Below are 24,149 nucleotides of genomic sequence, written 5' to 3'. Positions count from 1 at the left end.
CGCCGGGCCTGGGTGCGCACCGCGGCCGGAGACCCGGGCATGGCCCGCCCGCCGGGCGGGAGCGGGAGTGGGAGCGGCTGGCAGCTGCCGCCTTGCGCCTCAGCCTCAGCGCTCGCGGGTCCTGGAGGCCGTGCCGGCTCCGCGGACTGCGAGCGCGCGGGGGCGGGGCCGGGGCGGGGCCGGCGCGAAGGAGCCGGGGCGAAGCCGAGCGCTGGGGGCGGAGACGGGGCGGGACTGGCGCGGTTGGCGGCGCGCGGAGCCCTGTACCCGCTGATCACTTCGGGAGGGGCCAGTCCCGCGCTGACACTGGGGCCGCGGCGCCCAATGGTCTACGGACGAGGCACCTCCGCCCGGCGGGGCCGCGGAGACGAGGGGTTCCCCTGAACCCCCGCATCCCCGCTGCCTTCGTGAACAAAGCCGGCGCTCTGTCTGGGGACCCTAAGCGTCAGCCTGCGGCTCTGCGCTTCGCCGGGCCGCGCCGGGCCCGGGATGGGGCGGCGGGAAAGGGCTGCGCTGGGACGGAGGTCGGTCGCGCCCAGGACAGGCGGCCCCGCGGTGCTGGGCCGGGTGCGGGTCACCCCCGGGGAGGGGGCAGGTGGCTAGCGAAACTGAGCCTCGGGAGGGAGGGGGAGGGGCGGCGGGCCCAGAGCCCGGCCGCGCGCGCGAGCGCGCGCTCTCGAGCGCTGGGGTGGCGGCGGCGCTAAACATGTGCGGCCGCGCGCCGGGGTCTCCTTGGCTGGGTCTCTGGTCCCGCTCTCAGTGCGGCCTCCGGGCTGAACTGGAGCCCCTGGCGCCGGTCCGCGCCCCAGGGCCGCCCCCGGAGACCGTGCGCTCGAGTTGCCCCGGGGTACCCTGGTCCTGCGCAGGTCCAACGGGGGCCTGGGCACTGACCACTGGACTCCCCACGGGCTTTGCATTGTGTGGCGGGGGCCCGAGGCACGGTTTGACGCCTTGCACCTCCGCCCTTGTTCACACAGCCAGGTGAGGTCGCCAAGCTCCCTGAGCCTAAGAGTTTGTCACCGAAGAGTCGTTTTTTGTTACGGGGTTGTTTGACAGACTTTGGGAAGCCTTGGCCTCCGTAAGTTCTGCCGTCCGACCCGGCCATAGGGACGGCCGTTCCTTCCTATCCCACGAAGTCCAGGGGCCTTCTTCTGCCCCACGGTAACACCGGGGATGCGTGGCCACCAGGCCCTGCGGTCTCCCGCACTGCGCCCCGGCTCCCTCCACGCACACCCTTCAGCTGCTCGGCTCTGTCCTGCCCTCGCAGACCCTCGCTGGCTGGCCCACGCCCCAGTTGCTGTACTCGGCCTCCTTCGGCCCCAGTGCGGGGCACTACATTCCTCCACCGCCACACGTTTGAAATTCCCTGTCGCTCCTCACCTCGCTTGACCAATGAAATGGCAGCAGAGGTGGCCTGTGTCCTGTCTGGGCCACACATCACTTGGGGACCACCTCCCTGCCAGCCGGGGCTGTGAAGGACAAGGCAGAAACCATTACCGCGCTGAGCCTGTGTCTCCCACCTCCCAGGCCCCAGGCGGCCAGGCGCCGACACCGGTGTAAAGGTGCTGGGCCTGGAGCTGGGAGGCCAGGTTAGGGGGCCCACAGGGGTGGAGACGAGGTGATGCTGCGCAGCCTGTCTGACTGGTGCCCAGGCCCTCTGTCCCCGCGGAGGCTGAGCCCCGGCCAGGGGCCTCCGTGCTCGTGGGGTGCGGCTCTTGTGAGACCGTGAGTGTGCTGGTTCTGTGGTCCCACCCAGGCCCGTGGAGGACTCTCTTCTCCACCTGCGAGTCTCGCTGTGGGGGAGATCCCCGCCTTGGTGCGGCCCCCGATGTGCGTGAAGGAGGCAGGCGGCCAGAGGCTCGGGGCCCCCCAGGGGCCCTCCACGGACCAGGAGGCCACCCTGGGCCGCCGAGACCTCCCTGCCCCTCTGTCTTCCCGGTAAAATCGGGGCAGCCGCCCCACCTCCTGCCGTTACCCAGATGCCGGCCGGCCGGGCGGCCCAGCAGGCGCGGCGCAGCGGCGCTGCTCGCTCAGGGCGCAGCGCGGAGCGGCAGCGCGTGTCCACGGCTCCCCGCGGAGCCGGCCCGTGAGGCGGTCACCGCCGCACTCACTGCCATTAGCGGCTGCCCCTCTAGACTAGACTAACTGCTCCTTTGCTTTGTAACAATCGATGCACACAAAGTGGCACAGGCAACATGTAGTGTCCTGAGTGTGCAAATGTAACACCCATAAGCAGCCCCGGGCCTCACCGGCCGCCGCCCCCCGCCCCCGCTGGTGCACCAGCACCTGTCCCCCGGCCTGGCCGGGGAACCCCTGGTCCTCCAGCACCCATGGCGTTAGTATCCTGGGGCTGTTGTACAAAACACCCCCAATGGTGGCTGTAAACAGCAGACCTTTATTTCGGGCAGCGCAGAGCCCAGAAGTCCAGGACCAAGGTGCAGGTTTCCCCTTGACGACTGCCTCTCCCTGTGTCCTCACGCACGGTGCTTCTGTGTCCCTGTCCCAAAGTCCTCTTTGGGCGGATCAGCCCTATTGGCTGGGGCCGTCCACATGACCTCATTTTACTCCATGACGACCCCGCCTCCACACAGAACCCCGTCTTGAGGGCCGTGGGACTCCAACGTGTGAATTCTGGGGGACACACCGAGCCCATGGCGCCCGCCACGCACACTTCCATCCCCTGCCTGCCCTCAGTCTGAGTGGTGGGCCGGGCCAGCCCTTGGTTTTTCTTGTTTTAGAGCCTGGCCATCTACACTGGTGACTTCACGCTCAGTCTCGCGCACACGAGCGCTGCTGGCGCTGGGGCTTCCTCTTTCTCAGGTGCCTCCTCGTGGCCGGAGCCGTCGCGTTCAGGACCTTCTCCTGTCCTGGCCTCTGAAGTCCCGCCCCGGGCTCGCTGCAGTGAGCGCGGCCGCTGGGAGCGTCTTGGTCTGTGTGTCCCGATGCGTCTCCACGCCTTGAACTCGCTCAGGAAGACCAGGGCCACGTCCGGTCTCCGGAACTGTGAGATGGTCCATGTGGCCGTCGCAGGCAGCCACGTTTTTCCTGAGTTGTCCCAACAGCAATTGGAAACAGATACACTAGAATTTTTACTCTCTCACGTGTGAATTTCAAGATGAGGAGCGTCCATCAGACACTGAAAGTAGCGATCTCTGCATACACACCAAGCTGCTCAAGCCAGAGCCGGAGTTCTGAAAGCTTTTCGTTTGACCCTGGAAACTAAGCACTTCGTATGCTCGGCCTTCCTTTTGTCAGTTAGAGATGTTCGCTGCCCTTGTAGTTGTGTCTTCTCAAGAAGCTGCTTCACCGGTCACTGCTTTCTCAACAAGAGAACGTGCCCTGCTCACCAGAAATTACTGAAACGTGGGGGAACCTGTGATTTGGGGAACACCCCTTTCCCAGGGTCTCCTAACTGGGTCACGAGAGGAATATCGCACGAGATCAGGCGTCGCAGCAGCAGCCGGAAAACCTTTCTACTTCGAAGGGCGGGGCGGGGCCCGGGCTTGGCTGCGGCCCACCGTCCTCAGCGGCGGGAGGCGGGGGCGCTTTCCGCCCGTCGTGCTCCGGGGAGGTCCGCGGTGGGTGAGGGACGGCGCCGCGGCGGCAGGACACCCACGGGGCCGGCCCACCCGTGGGTGGAGCTCAGGGCGCCCGGTCTCCGGCAGGTCACCGGTCCTCAGTTCACCTCCAACCTTCCCGGCCCACCGCGCCCTGCCCCCATGGGTGCAGGTGCCGCCGCTGGGTCGCACGCCCGCCCGCCCGCTGCGACACCTGTGGCCCTGGAGGACCCAGGGCCGCCCTGAGGCGCCGACTCAGGCTCGGCGGGCTAGCGAATTCGGGACGCCGGCGGCGGGCCCGAAAGCGACCGTCCCGTGCGCTAGTTGGCTGTGCTCAGGGGCCCGTGCGCTGGACCCCGTTACTCTCGGGCACGCTTCTGCCCCACGCACCGGGGATCGCGGGAGGCGGGCCAGCGCCAGGTCCCGGCGGAGCCTGCGGCAGGCAGGGCCTCGCGCGCACGCGCACCACGCCTCCGCGCGGCTTGGCGCCTGCTGGGCCCCGTAGGGCCGGCCGGGCGTCTCCATGGCGACCGCGTGCGCCGGAGGCCTCCATTGTTGGCTGCAGCTCCAGGCTGGCGAACACGGCTCCCGGATGTGCTAGTGCGGGGACGCCGCTGGCGAGAAGCAGGGGTAGGGCCGCAGGTGAGGGGGTCGCGTGGCTCGCGGGCGCGGCGGGCGGGCGGCTGCGGGAGGAAGGCGGTGCTCGGGACAGGCCGCGCCCCGGGCCTGGACCGCCCGGCCGGGATAGGGACGCCGGGCACCTGCAGCAGCCGCGGCGCCCGCCCGCCCTCGCGTAGGCTCTGGGGTGCTGTTCCCGGCTTTCAAACCTTGGCCTCGCCGGCGGGGTGGGCGGTTGGAGGCGCCCGCCCCACGGCCCGTGGGCTCGGAGACGCGCCCCGCAGCGGGGGCCGCGCGCCGTTGGGGCGGTTCCGTAGGCCCCGCTTGCGGGAGGGGGGCGCTGTTGTCGGACTCGGACGCGTTCCGGCCCGTTGCCTCCCCGACGTGGCCATTCGTGTTCTGCGTTTCCCAGGCGTTAAAAGTGACGTCGCAGAACTCCGTGGGGCCGAGTGAGCCGCAGGACGTCGTATCCGGACCTTCTTGCATCCCAGGATTGTTTTGTTGTTTTTTTTTTTTTACACGAATTTAAAAGTCAACTTGATGATGCTGTGCATTCAAAACTGGGGGTTTTGTGAGCAGCCTGGCCACGCAGCGAGCCCGGCCGCCCGTGAACGAGCAGCGGTCCTAACTGTGCTGTGTCCCCTCCCGTCTCCAGGCGACTCCAGGCTGCGGAGGGTGAGCAGCGGCCTCGCAGATTCGCATCCTCGCGGATGGAGGGAGCCGGCGCTGAGGCTGCGGCGCCCCAGGGCGGTGCGGCTCAGGCGGGGAGCCCGACGGCTTCTGCCTGCGAAGATGGCCACACGAGGGTGACCGGGGCCATCTTCTCCTCCTCGCCAATCCTAGACTTGAGTCGGAGTGGACTTCAGCATCTGGGGGACATCCTTCAGATCCCCACCCTTAAAGTAAGCGGGTGCGTCTTGGGGTGCTGTGTGCCCACCGAGCAGACGTGAGCCAGCGGTTCCCCCCGCGCCCCCCCCACCGCGTGGCCTTCTCTGGCAGGCGTGTCTGCGGGAGAGAAATTCTAGAATGAGACGGAGGAGGGTTCCACAGGCGTCGTGGGCTGCTCACGACAACTGAGAGACCCAGACATGGGGACCAGCCACAGGGGGCCCCCCACAGGGTCGTGCTCTGACACCCTCTTTCCTCGAGAAAGCCTTGGGCACCAAAGAGTCGTGGAAGGGACCCCTGCCGGAAACAGCCCCAGTCTCTCATTCAAAACACAAACCCCCAAACCCCTAAAGCCCCGCTGGGCAACGCTGAGGCTGTGGAGACTGCTTCACCCACGCTTAGCGGACGTCACAGGCCTGGCGCTTTGTCACGCAAGCCCCTGTCCTTGGCTGTGGTTCTGGACTGAGGTCCCATCAGAGCCTAGCTCGGCCAGGGAGGCTGCGAGGGTGCTCCCTGGGTGCTCCCTAGGTGCTCCGGCGGCCCTGTGGTCGGTGGGACCCCGTTTGTCTCCTTCTGGAAGGTGGGAATGAGAGGGTTTTCACAGGGGAGGTATAAGGGCGCGGTGAGAAGGCACAGAAGGCACCGCGTCCGCGACCTGGCACCCACTGGACGTGTCGCACTGTAGAGGTGGCGGCTTACGCCCCTCAGTGCACCCACCAGTGCCGTGGCACCGAGCCAAACTCGGGGTCCTCCGTAGAAGCGGCAGTGCCGCCATGAGAGTGGGCGCTGACCGTGCACTGCTGGGCACAGCCCCCAGCACCCCCCAACGCCCAGGAGGCGGGTCAGGACTCGAGCCCAGGGAGGTTTGGGAGCCGGTTCAAAGTCACACAGCCAGCAGGTTTTGAAACCTGGGTTTGAACCCAGAAAGTCTGGCTTCCAGGCCAGTGTTCTGACCACCTGTCCTCTGCCAACTTGGCCGTGCAGATTGCGTGTGCGTGCATGTGCGTGTGTGTGCGTGTGCGTAACGGGAACGGTAGGCACGCACGGCAGCGTCAGCGGAGACGTTGCCGTCGCCCCTCACTTTCCGCTCTGGCCGGGACGTCGTACGCACATTCTACCGCCGCTGCTCTGCGCTCTCCCCTCCCTCCTGCGTCGTTACCTCCTTTATGACCCCGGCTTGATTTCACCGGGTCGGTGTGTGCAGCGTCCTAGCTGTGCAGTGTGGGATGGTTCCTGTGCGGCCGCTGACCACAGGTAAGGACACAGCGGGCGGCCTGGGGCGCGGCACGTCCGGAGGCTCTTCCCGCGGGGCACGCCCCGGGACCGGACGTGGCTGCTTCCGTGCTGGGCACAGTCGCTGCGGGTCGCGGCGGGGAGAGGAGCGAGCTCGGTGCCAGAGGGCACTTTGGAAGCGGCGTGCGAGCTGCCGACACGCAGGGGGACAGCGCTGGCCGGTCAGGACACGCCCTCAGTCCCGGCAGTGGCGGGCGCTCCCGGCGAGTCTCGCGTTCAGGTCCAGTCTCACATCTGCTGTTTAAACTGTGTCAGGTAAAATGGTCCCGTTTTGTCTTCTACTTGACACAGGTGGTTGTAGAAGCTAGTAGCTATTGTGGAAATGCTCTCAGGATGTACCGTGTTTAAAACATGGTCTTTTCTTTCCCCGAAGCAACTGCATCTTCAGAGAAATGCCCTGAGCACCCTCCCCACCGACTTTTTCCAGCTGCTGCCGAGCCTCACCTGGCTGGACCTGCGGCACAACAGGATCGCGGCGCTGCCCCCCGGGGTGGGCTCTCACAGGTGCGTCGCCCGCGTGCGCCCGGCTGAGCGCCCGGCCCTTCGGAGTGTCCGCCCGCCTGCCTGCCTGCCTGCCTGCCGGGCGGCTGCTCAGCCCCTCCCCCTGGCTGAAGTTTGAGTTGGAACAGAACTGCGTACTGGGCACTTTGAGGCTGGCTGCGTGTGCGGGACGCTGGGTAGCGCGGAGGCCACGGTGCCCTCGCTGGACCGGCCTGCCAGCTCCGCAGTGTCTGGTTCCCTCTCTGACTTGCTGTGTGAAGCTGCCTGGAGGGTTGGGACCCCACGGCCCCTGTGGGCCCTGTGTGTCTGTGTTGCCCCCTGGTGGGTGATGAGGCCTTCTTCCGTTTTGGAGAAGTGGGTGCGTGTCTCTGGCCCATCCCTGCGCCCTGGCTGCGGGGGTTCTGGCACCTCCTGTCCAGATGCGTCACGCCTGCCCCCGCGCCCCGCGCCGGGGACAGCGGCCTGGCCTCCTCTCGGCCTCGGGAGCCACGCCCACCACCAGGGCCCTTCCCTCCGGGGCCAGTCCCCCTGCCGGTGCTGCCTCACCTTCGGCGCCTTCGGAGAGACATTTCAGGCCCTTCCTCTGTGTCAGTGCCTCCAGGCAAGGGAAGCAGAGCAGCGTTCCTGGGCGGGCGCGGGTAGGGGCGCAGCCCCAGAGGGCGGGCCCAGCTCGCGGCCTGGCTGCTGCTTTGGATTTCACTCAGCGGGTTTGGGCTGCGGTGGGATCTGACGTGGCCCTTGGCCCCCTGCAGAGAGGGGCAGGGGGCGGCAGGGAAGCCCCTGCAGCAGCCCAAGCGAGGGGCGGTGCCCTGGGCAAGGCAAGACGCGGGAGCTGGCGCGTTCAGGTCGGACGTGGGTGTGGGAGGAAGGGAGGTGTGCAAGGCGACCCCAGTTCGCACGCGAGCGACTGCCTGCGGGAGTCGCGAGGCCACTGGGAACCGGCAGAACGGGGGCCTGCAGCGGGCGCTTCACCTGCAGCCCTGTAGCTCACTGGCTCTGAAAGGAGCTTTTCAATCGTGAGTGCCGTGGTCTTGGGTGTCCGCAGGGCCGGGCGAGGGCCTGGCCCAGGTGCCAAGGCCGTGGACCCTGCATGTGCTCGCTTCGCAGACGTACCCCCTTAACACCAAGGCACATGGAGAAACGTATAGTTTAGGGGCAGCCACTTAATACCCTGCCTTTTAAATGATACATTTTTGTTTTGTTTTAAAGGTATTTGAAAACTTTGCTTTTAGAAAGAAATCCTATCAAAACGTTACCTGTGGAGCTGGGTAAGCGTTGAGACAGCGCAGTGAAATGCGGCAGTAAAGCGGGGCCCTGCGAGGCCGCGGAACCTGCAGGGACCTGCCGTGCGGCCCGAGGGGAGGCCAGCGGGTGTCCCGGTCCCCGGGTATTAGGTCGAGTATTTTAGCAGCTTTGTATTGTGATTTTTACCTGAGGGCTATTATTGCTGCTTCTGTCTGTTTATGTTACTTATTTATTTATTTTTGTAGCCAGGCTGGTCTAAATCTATGAATCTGCCCCCCTTGGGGAGTTTTGTTAGGTTTTTTTTTTTTAGCAAATCTTAGGCATCTGGCGCATCATTTTACTCAGAATTCTCAATAGAGCCCTTTCCCCCTGATGTTCAGCTGAGCGTTTTCAGCGCACAGAACGGTCTGTAGATGCTGCTGTGCTCCCCCCGCCCCCGCAGGGAACGTGAGGACGCTGAGGGCTCTGAACCTGAGGCACTGCCCCGTGGAGTTCCCGCCCCAGCGCGTGGTGCAGAAAGGCTCGGCCGCCGTCCTGAGCTTCCTGCGCGCCTGCGCCGCAGCGCCGGCTTCTTGCGGTTGGTAGACAATTACCGTGACAAACTGCACTGAATCCGAAGTCAGTGCATGTTAAAGTCAGGGCCCGGGGGTCCTCCTGTGTCCTCGCCGGACGCCCCCGGCACCGGGTCACAGGCAGGCAGGCCCGCCTTTCCTTGCTCCGAGCTCCCAGTTTGCGGCCTCAGAGCCTGGTGTGGGTGTGGGTGGGGTGGGTGCGAGTTCCCTGGCCCGAAGGCAGCGAAACAGTCCTCAGCCCCAAAGCCCCATCAGGCGACTGTTTCAAGAGTAGCCTGGTCCATTGGACCACAATCGCCCGTTTCATAAACTGTTTTTGTCTCAAAGCACCAACCCCGAGCCCAGAGCGTCGGGAGCACTGTCCTGGGCACGCGTGTGTCATGAATTCTGTGTGGCCACGGCGCGTGCCCCATGGGAGACCCGGGCCACGGGGTCGTGCAGGGCCGGCGCCGCGGTGACAGCGCTCGACAGCCAGGCCTTTACCTGCCCGACCTTCTGAGCTCATCTCTTGGACGTGGGTGTGGAGAACGGCTTTTTCTTTAGGAAAAAGATAGCAAATCATTAGTATTGAAAAATACTTTCTAGAATTTTTTAATGAGTAATAAACATGAGATTTTTTTTTAATGTTTTTTCCATATTTTTAAATTTTTCTTAAAGATTTTATTTATTTTTAGAGAAGGGAAGGGAGGGAGAGAGGGAAGCACCCATGTTGTGGGTGCCTCTCGTGCGCCCCCTACTGGGGACCTGGCCCGCACCCCGGGCAGGCGCCCTGCATTCTTACTACCTGTCATCTCCATTGCAGTTTTTGTTTTTGACCTTGAAGTCTGTACCTGCGTAACACACAAGATGTGTGATTGACGAGCAGAAAACAGGAAGGTAGATTAGGCCTGAAAGTCTGAAACTGAATCCCCTTTTTACAAGAAGTAACTCAGCAGTGGTCAGAGCTGTTTACAATGTGTCTGAGGACAGAAAGGGGGCGAGGCTGCACGCCAGGGAGGCTGAGGTGGCCGGGTTTGGGGGCGCCTGCAGCCTGTCAGGGTGTCTGGGCACCGCTGGCGACCAGGGGCCACCCGCCGTGGGACGCCGTGGCCCCAGCGCCGAACGCAGACCCTGGCAGAGACAGCGACGGACACGCTGCGGGCCATGCGCTCTCCCACAGCTCACCTAGAGCTGGAGACGAGAACGTCTGAACGTCAGCAGAAACGCTGCCCGTTGAAAGCAGCAGGCACGGGGCCCGGAGGCGGCCGAAACGAGGGCGCCCGGCAGAGGCGGGCAGCAGCGGGGCAGCGTCTGTGCCGGCGGGCTTTGCGCAGCATGCAAAGCCCTGGGTGCTGCCGCGCAGGCGGCTGAGCCGGGGCCTTGTCTTTCCAGCGATCCCACCCCCTGAGGTGATGAACGCGCACCGGCTGCCACATCCCCGTGGGGACCTACCCGGAGAACGTGCACCCGACAGAGACACCACAAAGCCTCGGGGGCTAGAGGCGGCCAGGCCGACAGAAACTGGGGGCCCGGGCCCGCCTGTCGGAAGCCTGGACCGACGTGCGCGCAGGAGATCCCCCGGCCCCGGGGAAGACTGGCTGCCTGAGGAGGAGACCCGGCGCTTCTGGAAGCTGCGGCAGGAAATCGTTGAGAAGGAGCAGGCAGAGGTTCTGGAAAACCAGCTCCTAGCGTTGGAGTTGCCTCCCAAGCTCCGGGCCATGCTGTGCGCCCGGGAGGAAGCGCGCCCCAGTCCCAGACACACCCTCAGGTGCGACCCCAGAGCCACGGCCTGCCGCCTTGGTCTTGGCAAAGTTGAAAAGCTGCTTTGTAACTGTCTGCCAAGCCACCGGGGAGGCGCGCGCCTGCCCGCTTGGCCGTCACCATCGCCGGTTGCGCGGTGGCCCAGCCTGGCTCCGGGGTCAGGTCAGCTCCTCACAGCTCCAAGGAGGTGGTTGCCCGACAGAAACCCCAAACCCGTGCGTCTGACTGCATGCGTGCATGTGTGTATAGTGTGTTTGTTGCACATGGTGTGCTGCGTGTGCAGTGTGGTGCGTGCGTGGAGTGTCGGCATGAGTGCATGCATACGTGTGGCCTGTGCGTGTTGTCTATGCGTGTGTGAGTGCTAGGTCCACGCGGGCTGGGGCTGAGGGGTATCGAGTGCATCGCAGCCCTTGGTCCGCAGGAAAGGGGTCCCGGTGTTCGCTGCACTGTCCTCTCACCTGCTCTGTTGGCGCGGAGTTTTTCAGATAAAACGCTTTGCAGCGTTACTGGCTGCAGCCCGGCAGGTGCCGGCAGCGTACCCTAGGCTCCTGCGGGTGCCGGGCCGGTCGGGCCTGCGCCGCCCACCTGGGGGCAGGGCCGCCGAGGCCTGCGCTCAGAGACCTCCTTCCCCATCCATCGTTTTTGTTAGGAGCAGTGATGAGCACTGGTCCAGGTCACTCAGGGGACCGTGTCAGGGCCCGCAGCCTGGGGTCACCTGGCAGCTTTGTTGGGGGGGGCAGCGGCCGGCCCAGCATGCAACTGGCCCGCGAGCCCTGCTCTCAGGTCGCGTTTGTTTCTCAAGGCATGTCTTCTAGGGGTGTGTTCATCATGGGATTTTGTTAGGTGTCCGGCTGAAAGCCTTGTGTCGTTCCAGAAGGAAGGCGGCCCCCGTCAAGGGCGTCCTGCCGGACCCGGCCCCGGCGCACTCGGTGGCGCGCGGGGCGGGGCGGCTGGCGGAGAGGCGGGCCGCGGCGCTGGGGGAGCTCCGGGAGAAGCAGGCGCTGATGGAGCAGCGCAGGAGGTGGGCCTGCCCCTGCCCCTGCCCCCGCGCGCCTCCTGCTGCTGCCTTCGTCCCTTACCGACCTCGGATTTCCCACTCTTCCTTAATCCACCCTGTGCCCCTCTCAGTTACTTGGCTGGCAGGTAGTTCTAAAGAACGGTATTTAAAAATAGCGTGCCCTGGCCTCGCTGGGCCTGCGGTGCTGGACCCCACATTCGCCGAGTCCCTGGCCCCCGCCTCAGCCGCAGCCCGCCTTCCCCGTGATCCGGGCCCTGGGGTGCCGGCACGGGCCTCGTCCACAGCCCCGGGGACCCCTCCCCTCCTGGTTGGGTTTGGCTGGGGGGGGCCCCAGCAGCTGGAGGTCAGGGGGGCCGGGGCAGGGGGGCAGCACCTTCCTTCCCCTGTCCTTTCCCGCGCGTGCCCCCGGGGCCTGGCAGGTCCCTCCCAGGAGCCCCCGGGCTGCTCACTCCGGGGGCCGCCCGCCCCGCCCCTCCTCTGTGAGTCACCCCGCTGGGAATAAACCCTCCCAGGGCCTGGCCTCCTGCCTCCCCGGTAGGGGCTCAGGAGGGCCAGCTTCCCACAGCCTGATGGGACGGGCGTGCCCAGCTCTGCCCGGGCGGCATCAGGAGCCGCCCCCAGTGCCGTACGTGTCGGGCCGGTGTCCGCCCTCTGGGCAGATGGACCAGAATAAAGGGCTTCCTTGTGTGGCTTGGAAACTGACGGTAGGAATCCTCGTAAGCTTTGCAGCTCTTCTCGACTAATGCGACACCGTCTTTCCTTCAGAGACCAGCGCACCCTGCAGGAGTGGCGAGAGCAGGCCCGGGCGATGGGGGGGAAGACGGAGGGGCTCAGCGCGCTCCCGCCTCCCAGGCGGCCCCTGGTGTGTGGGGGACGGCGGGGGGGGGGCAGGACCTTGCCCTGGGGCCCTGACGGCAGCTCAGAAGGCTGGGCGCCGGGCCTGCGTGCGCCCAGCTCCATCCTGTGACGCGGTGGGCACCGGCGGGAGTCGAGGGTGCCCTCGGGCGCCGGGGTGGGTCTCCTGCCCCGCCCCCCCCCCAGCTCCTGGGAGGCCGGCACCTCGGAAGCCGAGAAGCGGCCGTGCACGGGCCTGCGCTCCCTGTCCCCGGGGCTCGGGCTGCTGCCGCATCCTGTGTGGTGCTCAGCATCTGTCTCCCCTGTTCTCTCCCAAACCGTCTGGGTGTCTGAGCCCAGGCAGGGACGGGGCAGCTGCAGCTCAGGGGGGCGGTGCTGGAGCTGGTTCCCTCCCTCTCTTTCCCCTCCCTCTGCCCCTCTTCCCTTTCCTGGGTGTTAAGCACCTTCGTTGGACACCCAGGGTTCTACCAGGGAATTTACTTAGAGAGGACACGGCAGGTGAGCCAGTCCCAGACCCAGCCGGGAGCAGGCCCCCCACCGTGTCCCATCCCGCCCCTCCCCCCCCCGCCCCGCCTCTGCGGACAGCCCTGAAGTTCCCCGAGGCAGGGCGGCGGCCTGGCACTCAGAGTTGCCTGCAGTGGGGCTCGGCCAGAGGCGCCCTGTCCGGGCTGCGCGCAGCGGATGCAGGCCCCGCTGGGGCCTGGGAGGCAGAATCTGAGGGGAGGCAGCTGCTGCCGCCGAGCCAGGGGCGAGAGCGGCACCGGCACCCCTGTGCCCAGCGCACGTCCCGAATGACCCTCGCCTGGGTCTCGCGGGGCACCCAGCCAGGCGACGAGGTCAGGGCGGGCCAGCGGTCAGAGGCAGAACGGAGGGCAGGCCTTCGGTCTCCGCCGTCGGCCCGTGAGGTCCCTGAGTGGTGCAGGGCCATGTCCACAGGGCGGTTGGGAAGGTTGCCTAGTGTGCCATCCGGGGGGCCCCACCTGGATGTTGGCAACATGGGCTTTCTGACCGCTGTCAGCTATGTTTCAGCGTGAAGCTCAGGGATTGAAAAAGAGCCGTGTCGGCATGAAAGACCTGGTCCTGGCAGGTCGTGTGTGTTCCACCTCGTGTGGCCAGACCTTCCCGCCGTGTGGCCAGGTGCCGTGGGAGCCTCCCAGCCAGGCCCAGCCTGGGCCACTTCCTGCACCTGGCGGCGGGGCGCCTGGGTTGAGGCTGGGGTGATGGCGGGGGTTGGGGGGTGCATTCTCCGACAGCCGTTCCGTGGTCTCCCTGGGGACGGGGTCTGTGCTCACGGCAGCGTCCCCATGGACCCTGAGAGCACCTGGTGGGTTTCCCTAGGTGGCGTCCAAGGCTCCCTTTGCTGCAGATCTGCCGGACAAGGCAAGAGCACCAGTGAACCCACACGGAGGGAGGGGACAAAGCAGAGAGAGGTCCCTGCGAGCAAGTGACAAGCTGAGGTTGGTCCCTGGGGTGGGGGCTGTGGCTGCCCCGTGCTCAGCCCTCCCGCTGCCCCTGAGGCCCAGAGGCCGTGGCTCCCGGCCAGTACCTGACAGGTGGGCGGTCCAGGCCTGCGGGGGCTCCGATGGGACGGAGGGCGGGGCCCCTGGGGGCTGCTGTAGCCCCTGACTTGTCACCCCTGTGTCCGCACGTCCCCCAGGGACCTCCTCGCTGGGAGCAGCAGCTGCGAAGGGGCCGGGCCGGTCCCCACTCCCCCCGCCCCTGCTTTCCCTTCGCTGGCGCGCCCTCCCCGCCGCCTTCCGCGCGTCCCGCAGGCGCCGCGGGCCTCGCTCTGCCGCTCCGAGTGCTGCTGCGTGTGCCCCGGCGGCGGCGGCCCCGAAGCCCCGACGCCAACGGAGCAGATGCGTTTAGAACCCTTGCTTAATTCGACGTCCTGTTCCTCTGTTGGGCGTTTATTAAAACGGTGCACCTGACGAACACAGACACGCTCGTCATCGTGTGGCGTGAGGAGCAGTTTGCTCAGCGTGCTGCACCTCCGTGACCTTGAAGTCTTCGCAGCCCAGGGTGGGTGCCAGCAGCTTGGAGCTCGGGGGAAGGGTTGGGGGCGCCCGGGCCTGCCTGGGAGCCGGCCCTGCGCGGTGGGCGGCCGCAGGTGGCCTCGTCATCACTGTCACTGCGTCCGGAGGAGCGCGGGGGTCGGCGGGGGGGCACGGGGCACGGCGGGGGCGGGAAGGCTGTGCCTCCCCCCTGGGAGCGGAAATCCCGAGACCAGCCCGAGCGCGGCCCTGGGTTTCCGCAGAGCCGGCCGCGAGGGGGCGCCGGAGGAGCAGCTGAAGCAGCACATCCGGCGGGGGCGCGTGTTCAGGGCACTGCGCCGCTCGCGGGGATTTGGGGGCTGCAGAGGGCCTGGGTCCCGTGAGCCCTTGTCAGCTCTGCCTGAAAGTGAATCGTGCGGGTAACAGCGGGAGGGGCCTCGGCGTGTCCCCTGGGAGCTCGTGCTCTGAGGCCGTGGGCGGCCAGGCGCTGCGGGGCCTGCCGTGCGGGGCGGGCCCAGACGGCGCCTGTTCAGAGGGCCAGGGCGCGTATTCGCCCCGTGTGAGCCCTCGGAGGGTCCGGGCCACCTGGGCGGCCCCGCAGCGCCTTCTGCCGTATCCGCGGAACCGGTGCGGCGTGAGTCCGGCGTGCCCCACCCCTGCGGGCCGAGCCGCGCAGCGCCTGATGGGGAAGTGCCTTCTGCGTGTCCTGCGACGTCTTTCATTGGGACAGTGATGCAGCGATCGGAGAGGAGGCCTCCTGTCCCGAAGGACATGTGGGCAGCCCGCCCGGCCGTGAAAGGAGCCACTGCCCCCCCCCACACCCTGCTGAGTGACCAGACCTGCCGGGCATCACCGGAGCTGACCCCGGAGGCCTCTGCGCCTCGGTTCTTGCGGCCGTGGCCAAGCCTGCCTGTGCGTCCCTCAGCCCAGCCCGGCCCCTGGGGCTGCTCCGCAGGCCCGCTGGTGCCAGGCTGCACCGAGCCTGTCCCCAGAGCCAGCGGCACTGTCCCTGCCGCCCGTCTGGGGGCTCCATCGTGTGTCCCCGCTCTCCTGAGGCCCAAGCAGAGCCTGGGCCACCTCACAGGGACGCTGCCCCTCCGACCCTGCCCCCTGCTCAGAGCCTCCCTGCCCGGCCCAGGGGACGCTCCAGCCTTCGGGCGAGCCCACTGACCTCCGAGCCTGTGGTTCACTGTGTGGCCACCGCCTCGCACCCCAAGCCCCACCTTCTAGGGCTTCCAGACAGGACCCCCCCACTGCCTCCAGCTTCAGCTCCAGAATTGGCGATGAGCTGCCCTGTGCGCTCAGATTTCATCTCCTACTCGAAATGGACCAGATCCCTGCAAAACACCATCAGCCAAAACTCCAAAACTCACAGTAACAAATTTGAGTCGACTGGTATCTATTGAAGAAAATGAATTAATAACATTTCAATAGGTTCACGGATGGTTTGCGTTCTACCAAATATTTAAGGAAGGCATCATGCACTCACTTCCTACCTTCTCTCCCAGAGGATGGAGCAGAGGGGACATTTGGTAAGTCCCTCTGTGAGGCCAGCATAACCCCAGCACCAAAGCCAGATGAAGACGTCCCCCGAGAGGGACCTGTAGACCAATCTCAACATAGATGCAAAATCCTCACCAAAACTTGGCCACCCACGCCCCACGGTGTGCAGGAAGTGCCATTCCCAGTGAGCAGCTGGGACCCACCGCAGGCGTGCGAGGCTGCCGGGCACTCCAAAATCCAGTCATGTAGTGAGTGGCAGCCGCAGGCTAAAGAAGAATCCTGTGACCCTGTCCTCAAGGCAGGGAAGGCAAATGACAAAAGCCACCATCCGTTTGGGTAAAGCTCTCTGCGAACAAGGCAGAGGGGAACTTCCTCCGCCTGACGGGGAGCATCTGCCGACACTGCAGCCCATTGACGCCACGCCCGCCGGCGAGGCGCCAGGTGCCCCTGAGGTCAGGAACCCGGGCGAGCCTCCCCCTGGCCCCTCCAGCACTGGACGGGGATCCCTGACGGTCACGGCCACACAGGAGGGAAGAGGCATCCTGCTTAAGGAGGAAGAGATGAAACTTTGTTCTCAGCTGACACGAATGTCTACGCAGAAAACCCCGACGAGGCGACAAGCAGCCGTGCGGCTAGTGAGCAGCCGCAGCAGTGGCTCAGGATGCGAGGTCACGTTCAAAAGCCAGTCATTGACGGCGCGCCAGCGGCGAGTAAGTGGGATTTGACACGAGAAACACGGCCTTATTTACGTTAGCACCCAACACTGGTGCTAGATGTGCCTTTAACACGTGTACAAGATCTGCATGAGGAAAACTACAAAACTGATGGAAGTAGCCAGAGAGGAATGAGATAAACACAGGGCTGTTCTGTGTTCACGGCGGGAAGACTGGGTATTAAGATGCCAGTTCTTCCCGACTTGATCCGGAGAGTCGCCGCAAGCCCTCGGAGTCCCCGCCGGTCCTTCTGTGGCTAATGGATGATTTGATTCTGGGGTTTATTGGGAGACTGGAGACCCAGAGCAGCAAGCGGGGCAGCACAGGGGCTGAGCCGGACCGCCGCCCGCCCCCGAACACTCTCAGGCCTCTCACAGCCATCCCGGCGGGGGGGCAGGGCAGGGAGGGGGCTGGTGGGCGGTGAGCCCCGGCTGGTGCCCGTGAGCACAGCCCCCGGGGGCCGTGGATGAAGGTGCGCGCGGGCGGCACAGCGGGGCCACCGGTGTCAGCAAACCAGGCAGAGTGAGGCTGCTTTGACAAGGGCCTCTTTGGAAACTGAAGCCTGAGCGCTGGCCCTGGTGTTCTGCCCTGTGGTCCTGTGCCCTGTGACCCTGGAGAGGGAGAGCCCGGGACCCAGAGAGAGGCCAGCAGGAAGCCACGGTGCTCAGGCTGGCGGCGCCAGCCCCGGACCGTCGAAACTGCCGTGTGAAGAAGGTGGTGCCCCTGCTTCCCAGGTCAGCAACCTGCACCCGGGGAGGCGAGGGGCATGTGGCCGCCACCACAGTGACCCACGTGTGCTGGAGCCCGGGGCTGGTGTTCAGCTCTGCGCTGCTTCCTCAGGAACACGGGCCACCGCGTGTGCTTGATGCTTTCATGCCTGTCTGTGCTTCTCTGTGATTAAAAACATCCTGTCAAGTTTCTCAGGAAGTACGCACTGTCTGGCTCCCAGTGAAGGCCCAGGATACAAGGGGGCCTGCACACTGCGCCCACGAGGAGACGGAAGTGCGGCGTCCCTGGCGCGTCCTCGCCCCCGGCGCGCCCTCGCCCCCCGCGCCCTGCGCCGCCCAAGCCCGAGGCCATGCGGGCAGGGGGCTGAGTGCCGCCTCTGTGTCTCGTTCTGCGCTGCTCCCTCAGTCCCTTCGCCTCCTCCGGGAGTTGGGAGGCCAGGGGAAGAGGGGGTCAAGCCCTCAGGAGTGCAGTGGGGAAGGGCTGGTGGCCCCCCCATCGGCCAGTTTCGTTCCTCCCCACATGGCGGCCGTCCCCAGAGCGCCCCTCCCTGGCCCCCCGCCTGCCCGCGGCCGCGCCGCGTTGGACGAAAGGAGAGTGTGCACCTGGGCCTCCAGCGGCCGCGGCAGACACAGGCCTTCTAGTCCCGCCCAGCAGGGAAGGAGACCTGACATGGCGCGTGGGCACCATGGTGCGGGCGGGTGTCACGTCGTCTGAGGGCCGTGTTTTGGGGGACGATCTGAGTTACGGTGGTCTTTTTCTGAAATGTGCCCACCAAGGAACTCGGTCAAATGACTGTCTTTTCACACCACCCACACAGGACCGGTGGCCCGGAAGAGGAGAGCTCTGGTGCTCAGCCCTGGGGAAGGGCTTTGTCAACTCCGCCGTGACGGGGTGATGCCCCTGGTGCCGTCCGTAAGAGCCCAGGCCACCCCCAAAGGCCACGGCTCCCAACCTCATGTGACCGCCTTCTGGTCAGTGGGATGTGAACAGAGAGGTGTATGAACTTCCAAAGCATGTCTGGAATGCACATGTGATGGCAGGCGCTGGGGCAGCCATGCCAGACCCCGAGGCAAAGGCCTCAGGTTAAGGAGCAGAGCACCAGCCTGCAACCCTAAGAACTGCCCTCTCAGATGTGCCCCACCTTCTGTCCCGGCTGCCGATGGGCCCTTCGTTGCAGCCGCTGAGCCTGTATCCTAACAGGCCATGGGTGTCGCTTTGGCAGCAGCAAGCCACCTAGTGGGGAGTGTGAGGGCCAGCCGAGAGGAACTGCAGTGAGAAGCAAGATGACTCCTGCTACGGGGCCCAAAAGCACAGGATAGAAAACTGAAAACAGACGGAGAGTTGGAAGCCTATACAAGGCCAGGTTAGGTCCCCAGGCCCCAGCCTCCCGGCTCCGCTCGTTGACACTCGCCACCCAGCAGGAGGCGCAGGGCGTGACATCCGGAGAGGTTCCTCTGGGAGGCCCCACGCTGCCCAGGGAGGCACGTGACCGCTTCTGCACATGTGGGGGGGGGGGGGGAACGGGCCACCTCGTGGCTGCTGCAGCCAGGCGCTCCCCGTAGTCGAGGCCCTGCCGGGTCCGCTCTGAGGACATCGACTGACGATGCGAAGGACCCTGGCATCCTGACCCCAGGGTGTCCCTCGTCCTGACCCAACCAGCAGGGATGCCTCCCAGCCAAAAGCCCCCTCCACCAACTCTGCCTGTGTTTCCGTGGTGGGTGGGCTCGGTGCCTCACTCTGGGGCGTGAGAGGGTCCAGGGTCCCCACCTGGAGGGACAGCTCAGTCAGAGTGAGGGAGAGGCCGGCAGACCAACGGGAAGTGCGTTTGGGAGAAGAGACGTTGTGGGGAACAGAATCAGAACTACAGTTAAAACTCTCTGGACGACATCAGGAAACATGGCCACCGTGAAAAGTGAAAGCAGGACACTCGGGTAACCGAGACTTCTCGGCGTGGAGTCACAGGCATTCACGTGCATCCCCCAGGAAGCAGGACAGAAGGAAGAGGAGAGGCAGAAACGGGTGGGAGGGGGAAGAGCCTGTCCCCAGGAGCCGCTGCTGACGGCCCCGCGTCCCAGAGAGGCCGGTGGGTGCGGGAGAAGCTGCAACAAGCCCGGGGAGGGAGGGCTGCATCTCCAGGCTGAAGGCCCGGCGTCCGAGGGGCAGCGGGTCCTGAGGCCCCCAGGAGGGAAGGCCGGGCCACGCGGCTTCTCAGCGGGCGGGGTCGTGGCCATCGTCCGAGGGAGTTCTGTGCTCTGACCGGCCACGCTGGGGCCAGCGTGGAAGAAAGGACAAAAGAAGTTACTTCCGGTACAGCCTGTCTCTGGAAGCTTCCACAGAATGTGTGCTGCCAATCAAGGGGCAGACAGAGAGGGGGAGTGTGTGTGTCCGGGAAGGGGGACCCACCGTGTGCGGCGTGGAGAGCCGTGGGGCCGGGGGTCTGCGGGGGAGACAGGCCCATCAGGACTTGACGGGGGAGAGGACACTGAGGGCCACCGTTGGCGGGGCTCAGCGACAGGTACGTAGAAAGCAAAATGTATGTGTTTAACTCCACAAAGAATGCAGACATTTTAGGGGAAAACGTAACCGGGGATTGGCAGAAGCTGGCATTTGCTGGTCAGGACGAGGTCAGGCCGCGTGTCTGTCCTGTGGTGCGTCTGCTCCGGGAATGGGCCTGGGCTGCAGGTGGGGGTCCCGGCGGTGCCCCAGGGAGACAGGACTGGGGGGAGTGAGGGTGGAGGCTGGCACCGCGGACACCGCCACTGGCCAGCTTCCCAGGGCGGAGGCCGGAGGGAGGCTGCTCCTTCCTGCTGGCCACCTGCGGGCCGCCTGCCTCGTGCTCCACGTTGCCTCCTGCTGGCGCAGCAGATGGGCTGAGGCCCCTGGAGCAGAGTCTGCCCCAGATTCCAGCCCCAGGGTTCCCCCCCTCTGTAGGGACGCTGAGTCCCATTTGGGTTGGGGATGGGGCTGCCACCACCCCTGGGGCAGCTGAGCGTCTCAGGTGGGACGGCCACTGGTGGTGGGCGAGAGGGGGCCGCACTGTGGTACTGGGAGGCTCGGTTCTCCTGGTCCCTCTCTGGCTGGCTGTGTGCAGGGACGCCTCCGGGGGGCCTTGGGGGTGGGACTGTTCCCACAAGGGCGGGGCCAGCAACCAGCAGGCACCTCTGGGGGCAGGGAATGGGGCCCCAGGGACAGCAGGCTGCCCCCGCACAGGACAGTGCGCAGACGCAGGCTGGCCCCATCCTGCCTGCCTGGCTAATGTCGTCCCCCCTCCCTCCCCAAAGGCCAGGAAGCTACAGGACGAAGTCACGGAGCAGAAGTCAGGACGACCCTGAGCAGCAGCTCGGCGCTCGGGGACCTTCCGCCAGGCCCACCGGCACCACAGCCTCAGAGTGTATTTTCTAACACAAAGTGTTAAGCACCCGAAACCGTTTATAAATACTAATGAGAAAGCGTCACGTGCACGGACAGAGATGTCTCTGGCCTGGAAGCCAGCCCGGTGCGGGGGCCTCCCTTGGGGGTGCGGGGCGCCCCAGGGCGGGCTCTTCCCCCTGTGCTCAGCGCAGGCAGCCTGCCGTCTTGTTCTTGTCTTTGCTTTTTCTGCCTGTGTTACTTTTTCGGGGGCCGTGAAAGCTTCCAGCCACCTTGAAAGGAGGAAGAGAACTCCGCAAACCAGCAACCGTCACCAGCGTGGCCAGGGTGTCCCTGGCTGTTACTTCCGCGCAGCGGGGAGACCCCCTTGCAGACTCCTGCTGCGAGATGAGTCCACGAGGGGCCCTGGGTGAGCTCTGCCCCCCCCCCCAGCGGTGTCGTCCTCTGCCCGTCCCCCTTCCTGGTGGCGGACCCCCGTCGGGCTCGGCCGCCCCTCCCGTGTTCTCTCAGGCCGGCTGGCTATGTGGGGCTCGGCGGCCGCCCCGAGCGCACGGCCCCGGGAGAGGCGCCTCCTCTGCCCAGCCCCCTGGGCCCTCGCCATCCATGCTGTCGCCATCCGTGCTGCGGGGGCTGCCCGCCCCTCCCCCAGGGGCCCGGCTCCCGTCACGCCGCCCTTTTGAAAAAGCTCTTTGCTCCAAGAAGCCTAGAAACAGAGCGTGGGGAAAAGTCAGCCGTGTTAGATGGTTCAAAAGGAAAAGCGGGAAGAATTGAGTGCAGGCCCCGGCGGGGCAGCTCAGGGGGTGAGCGAGTTGTCCCCACCCACCACGGTGGCGGGTTTGCGCCCCGGGCGGCACGAACAAGAACCAGCCAAGGAGTCGTCAGTACGTGGTGCAGCAGGTCGCGGTCTCTCTCTCTCTCAAATCAATAAAGCATCAGAGTCAGCCTGCGGCGGTGGCAACCGGCTCGAACTTCCTCCCCCCCCCCCACGTTCGCTCATCTCGCTGGCTTGTTTGTGTGGCAGGGACCCCACTTCCCCCTCGTTAGCCTCCGGTTTTGTGCGCCTTTCATTCTGTTGGCGGCGGCGGCCCCTGTCACCTCCTGATCGGGCAGCTGCTGTCGGTGTCCCTCTGCGCCACCTTCCCCAACCCCCTCTGTCCCCAGCCTCCCCTGTGCTGTGCACAGGCCGGGCCAGTCCCATGTCCTTACGCCCGCGGTTGCCTGATGCTGTGCGACAAGCCGCATGGTGGCCCCCAGGGCTCCCTGCGTGCCCCTCCGTGGGGTCCTTCTGCCGGGAGCTGAGACTCGACCGTGCAGGGTGGAAACTTCCAGGCCCTCCTCAGGCTTAGGCTGCAGGCGAGGAGCACAGCAGGGTTGCCTGGGCCGGTGCCCGCACTCCCCCACAGGCGGGCGGGCTGCCTGGGTGCCCCTCGCGGCCGTGGCCGGGCGGCCCAGGGTGGGCACCTGGCCCACCTGCCCAGGCTGCCCGCTCCCTGTCGTTGGCGAGAGAGCTCCGTTTCTGACCAAGCAGTCTGAACCCACAGGGGCGGGTTTCTCCTCTGTGCACGTTGGAACAAACAGCAGCAGACGGCAAAGCGGGCCCGTTGAGGACCTGGCGGGGGCCCGGGAGCCTCTGCATGGGGGCGTTGCCGACACACTGCCCCTGGGCCCTCTCAGTGACCCCTCAGCCGGGGCTCTGCATGTGTGCGCCTTGGCGCGGGGAGCAGGCTCCTCCGTAGAAACAACTGGCACCGAGCAGGGGCTGCAGGGGAACGGTTTTGAAACTAAAGCAGTTACTTGGGGAAAAGATGCCCCACCCTGAAAGTATTCTTGCTCAGATGCCTGCAGACTCCAGGCTCCCAGATCTGGGCCCGCCAGGGATGCAGGGCCACTGCGGGGCACCACCCCCCTCAGGGGATGCAGGAGGGCAGCAATTGCGGGGGGTGGCGGTGGCTCACTAGGCACCAGCCCCCTCCCAGGGCCCCTGAGTGTCTCCACCAGCCCCACGAAAGGCCAGCAGGGCAGATGCCGCACAGGTTGTGGCAGAGGCCCCGGCCTGTGGGTCCCGCTGCCGGCCCAGCGGTGACGGTGGCGGTGGCAGTGCGGGTGATGGGGGTGACGGGGGTGGGCCCATGCACCCCCCCCCGCCCCCGCCGCTGGCCCTGAGCCTAGGATGGCTGCCCACACGTGGCAGCAGGTGCTCCCCAGGCTCTGGTTCTCAGGGGCCTCATCTGTCCTCCCCCTTCCAGCAACTGCCCGGCGTGGCACTTGCTGTGAGGTGGCCTGTGTCCGAACAGGAGGGCCCAGCCCGGTCCTCACACCTGTGGCCGGTGGGCACTGGCTCTGCACCGTGGTCTCTGAACGGTGGCTCATGCCTTTGGACCAGACAGCTTTGGTTCCATCCCAGAAGCACGCGGCCGTGTGCAAGGAGCCGGGCCTGGGCGAGGCCAGCCCAGGTGAGCTCCAGTAAGAGGAAGTGGGAACGGGCCCAGGGATGCGAGGGAGGGGGCGGTGGGGCCGGGGGCGCCAGCCACCCGGCCAGGCGACCGTAGCATCTTCCCTTCCAGACGGGGCCACGGGAGAGACAGAATGGGACATGACAAAGGCATGACGATGTAGCAGCGAGACGACTGGGCTCGGAGGGCTCTCCAGTAGCTTCGGGGGCCAGGACGGGGGACATGGGATGGGGACTCCGAGAAAGTCTCCTGAAAGACTGGAGGAGGCGGGCCTGTGTCCCTCCGGCGCCTGCTGGAGCCCGGGCCTGCGGAGGGCGCAGCTGGCTCTCCTCCCACTCCCCCGCCAGCGCCTCCCCCGCCAGCGCCTCGGCTGGGGCTGGGCAGATGCTCCCCAGGCCTCGCTCCCCAGTCCCGAACAGCTTGGGGCGGTGCGGCGCCTCGAGGTCCCCGTGGCCTCCCTCGGCTCCGCCCCGGCTCCTCTCGGACGGCCCTGCGCCCCGCGGCCGCCTGAGGGCGAACACGAGCGCCGCCGCGGCGGCGGCCCCACGGTCCCAGGCGGCGCCAGGGGTGGCGGCCATGACGCAGGGCGTGGCCGGGCGGGGCAGGGCGGGGCCTGGCAGCGGGCGGCGTCCGGGTCGCCAGGACAACCGGCCGCAGGCCAGCCTCCGGTGCCCAGTCAGGCGCAGCAAGCCCGGCTCAGGGGGCCGGGCGGGGCCGGGCCGGGATCCGGGCAAGGTCACTGCAACAGGCTGGGCCCTGCGCGCAAGTGCTCGCGAAAGTCGGGAACTTTGCGCGGAAGGTGCGCACGAGCAGGTCCTGGGGGGGTTCGGCGTCCACTCGGCGCTTCCATGTCCCACTCCCCGCCGCGGGCCAGCTGTGTTCGCCAGGGTCCCGCTCTCCCTACCCCGAGTCCCCGCACACGGTGAGCGGGCCGCATGGCGCTCCGGCTCCTCCGGCCTCGGCGGGGTCCCATGGAGCCCGCTGTTTCCCCAGCAACCCAGGACGGCAGGGTCGCGACTGGGACTTAGAGGCGGGATCACACTCCCTAATCCTGGGGCGGCCTCCCTGGGCGCACAGGGCACCCAGGGTCCTGCGCGCTCC

The 24,149-nt window shown here is 66.3% G+C and overlaps 1 protein-coding gene across 1 annotated transcript; it reads left to right on the top strand.

The window, feature by feature from the left end:
• The first annotated feature begins 4,066 nt into the window (after nt 1-4,066).
• On the top strand, nt 4,067-23,062 carry LRRC27 (leucine rich repeat containing 27). The gene is made up of 11 exons (XM_054585084.1): nt 4,067-4,199; nt 4,831-5,077; nt 6,730-6,860; nt 8,067-8,125; nt 8,545-8,679; nt 10,046-10,421; nt 11,289-11,435; nt 12,198-12,294; nt 13,626-13,744; nt 14,545-14,660; nt 22,842-23,062. Exons 2-11 carry the CDS (start codon nt 4,886-4,888, stop codon nt 23,060-23,062), a joined length of 1,593 nt encoding a protein of 530 aa, XP_054441059.1. The 5' UTR covers nt 4,067-4,199; nt 4,831-4,885.
• Nucleotides 23,063-24,149: the final 1,087 nt, after the last annotated feature.

Source organism: Pteronotus mesoamericanus, unplaced genomic scaffold (genome assembly GCF_021234165.1).
Source record: "Pteronotus mesoamericanus isolate MK-2021 breed Mesoamerican mustached bat unplaced genomic scaffold, CSHL_Meso_final contig_1201, whole genome shotgun sequence".
In the NCBI taxonomy this organism is placed as follows: domain Eukaryota; kingdom Metazoa; phylum Chordata; class Mammalia; order Chiroptera; family Mormoopidae; genus Pteronotus; species Pteronotus mesoamericanus.
Note: the sequence above shows the minus strand (reverse complement) of the source record. Positions and strands in the feature narration are given on the sequence as shown.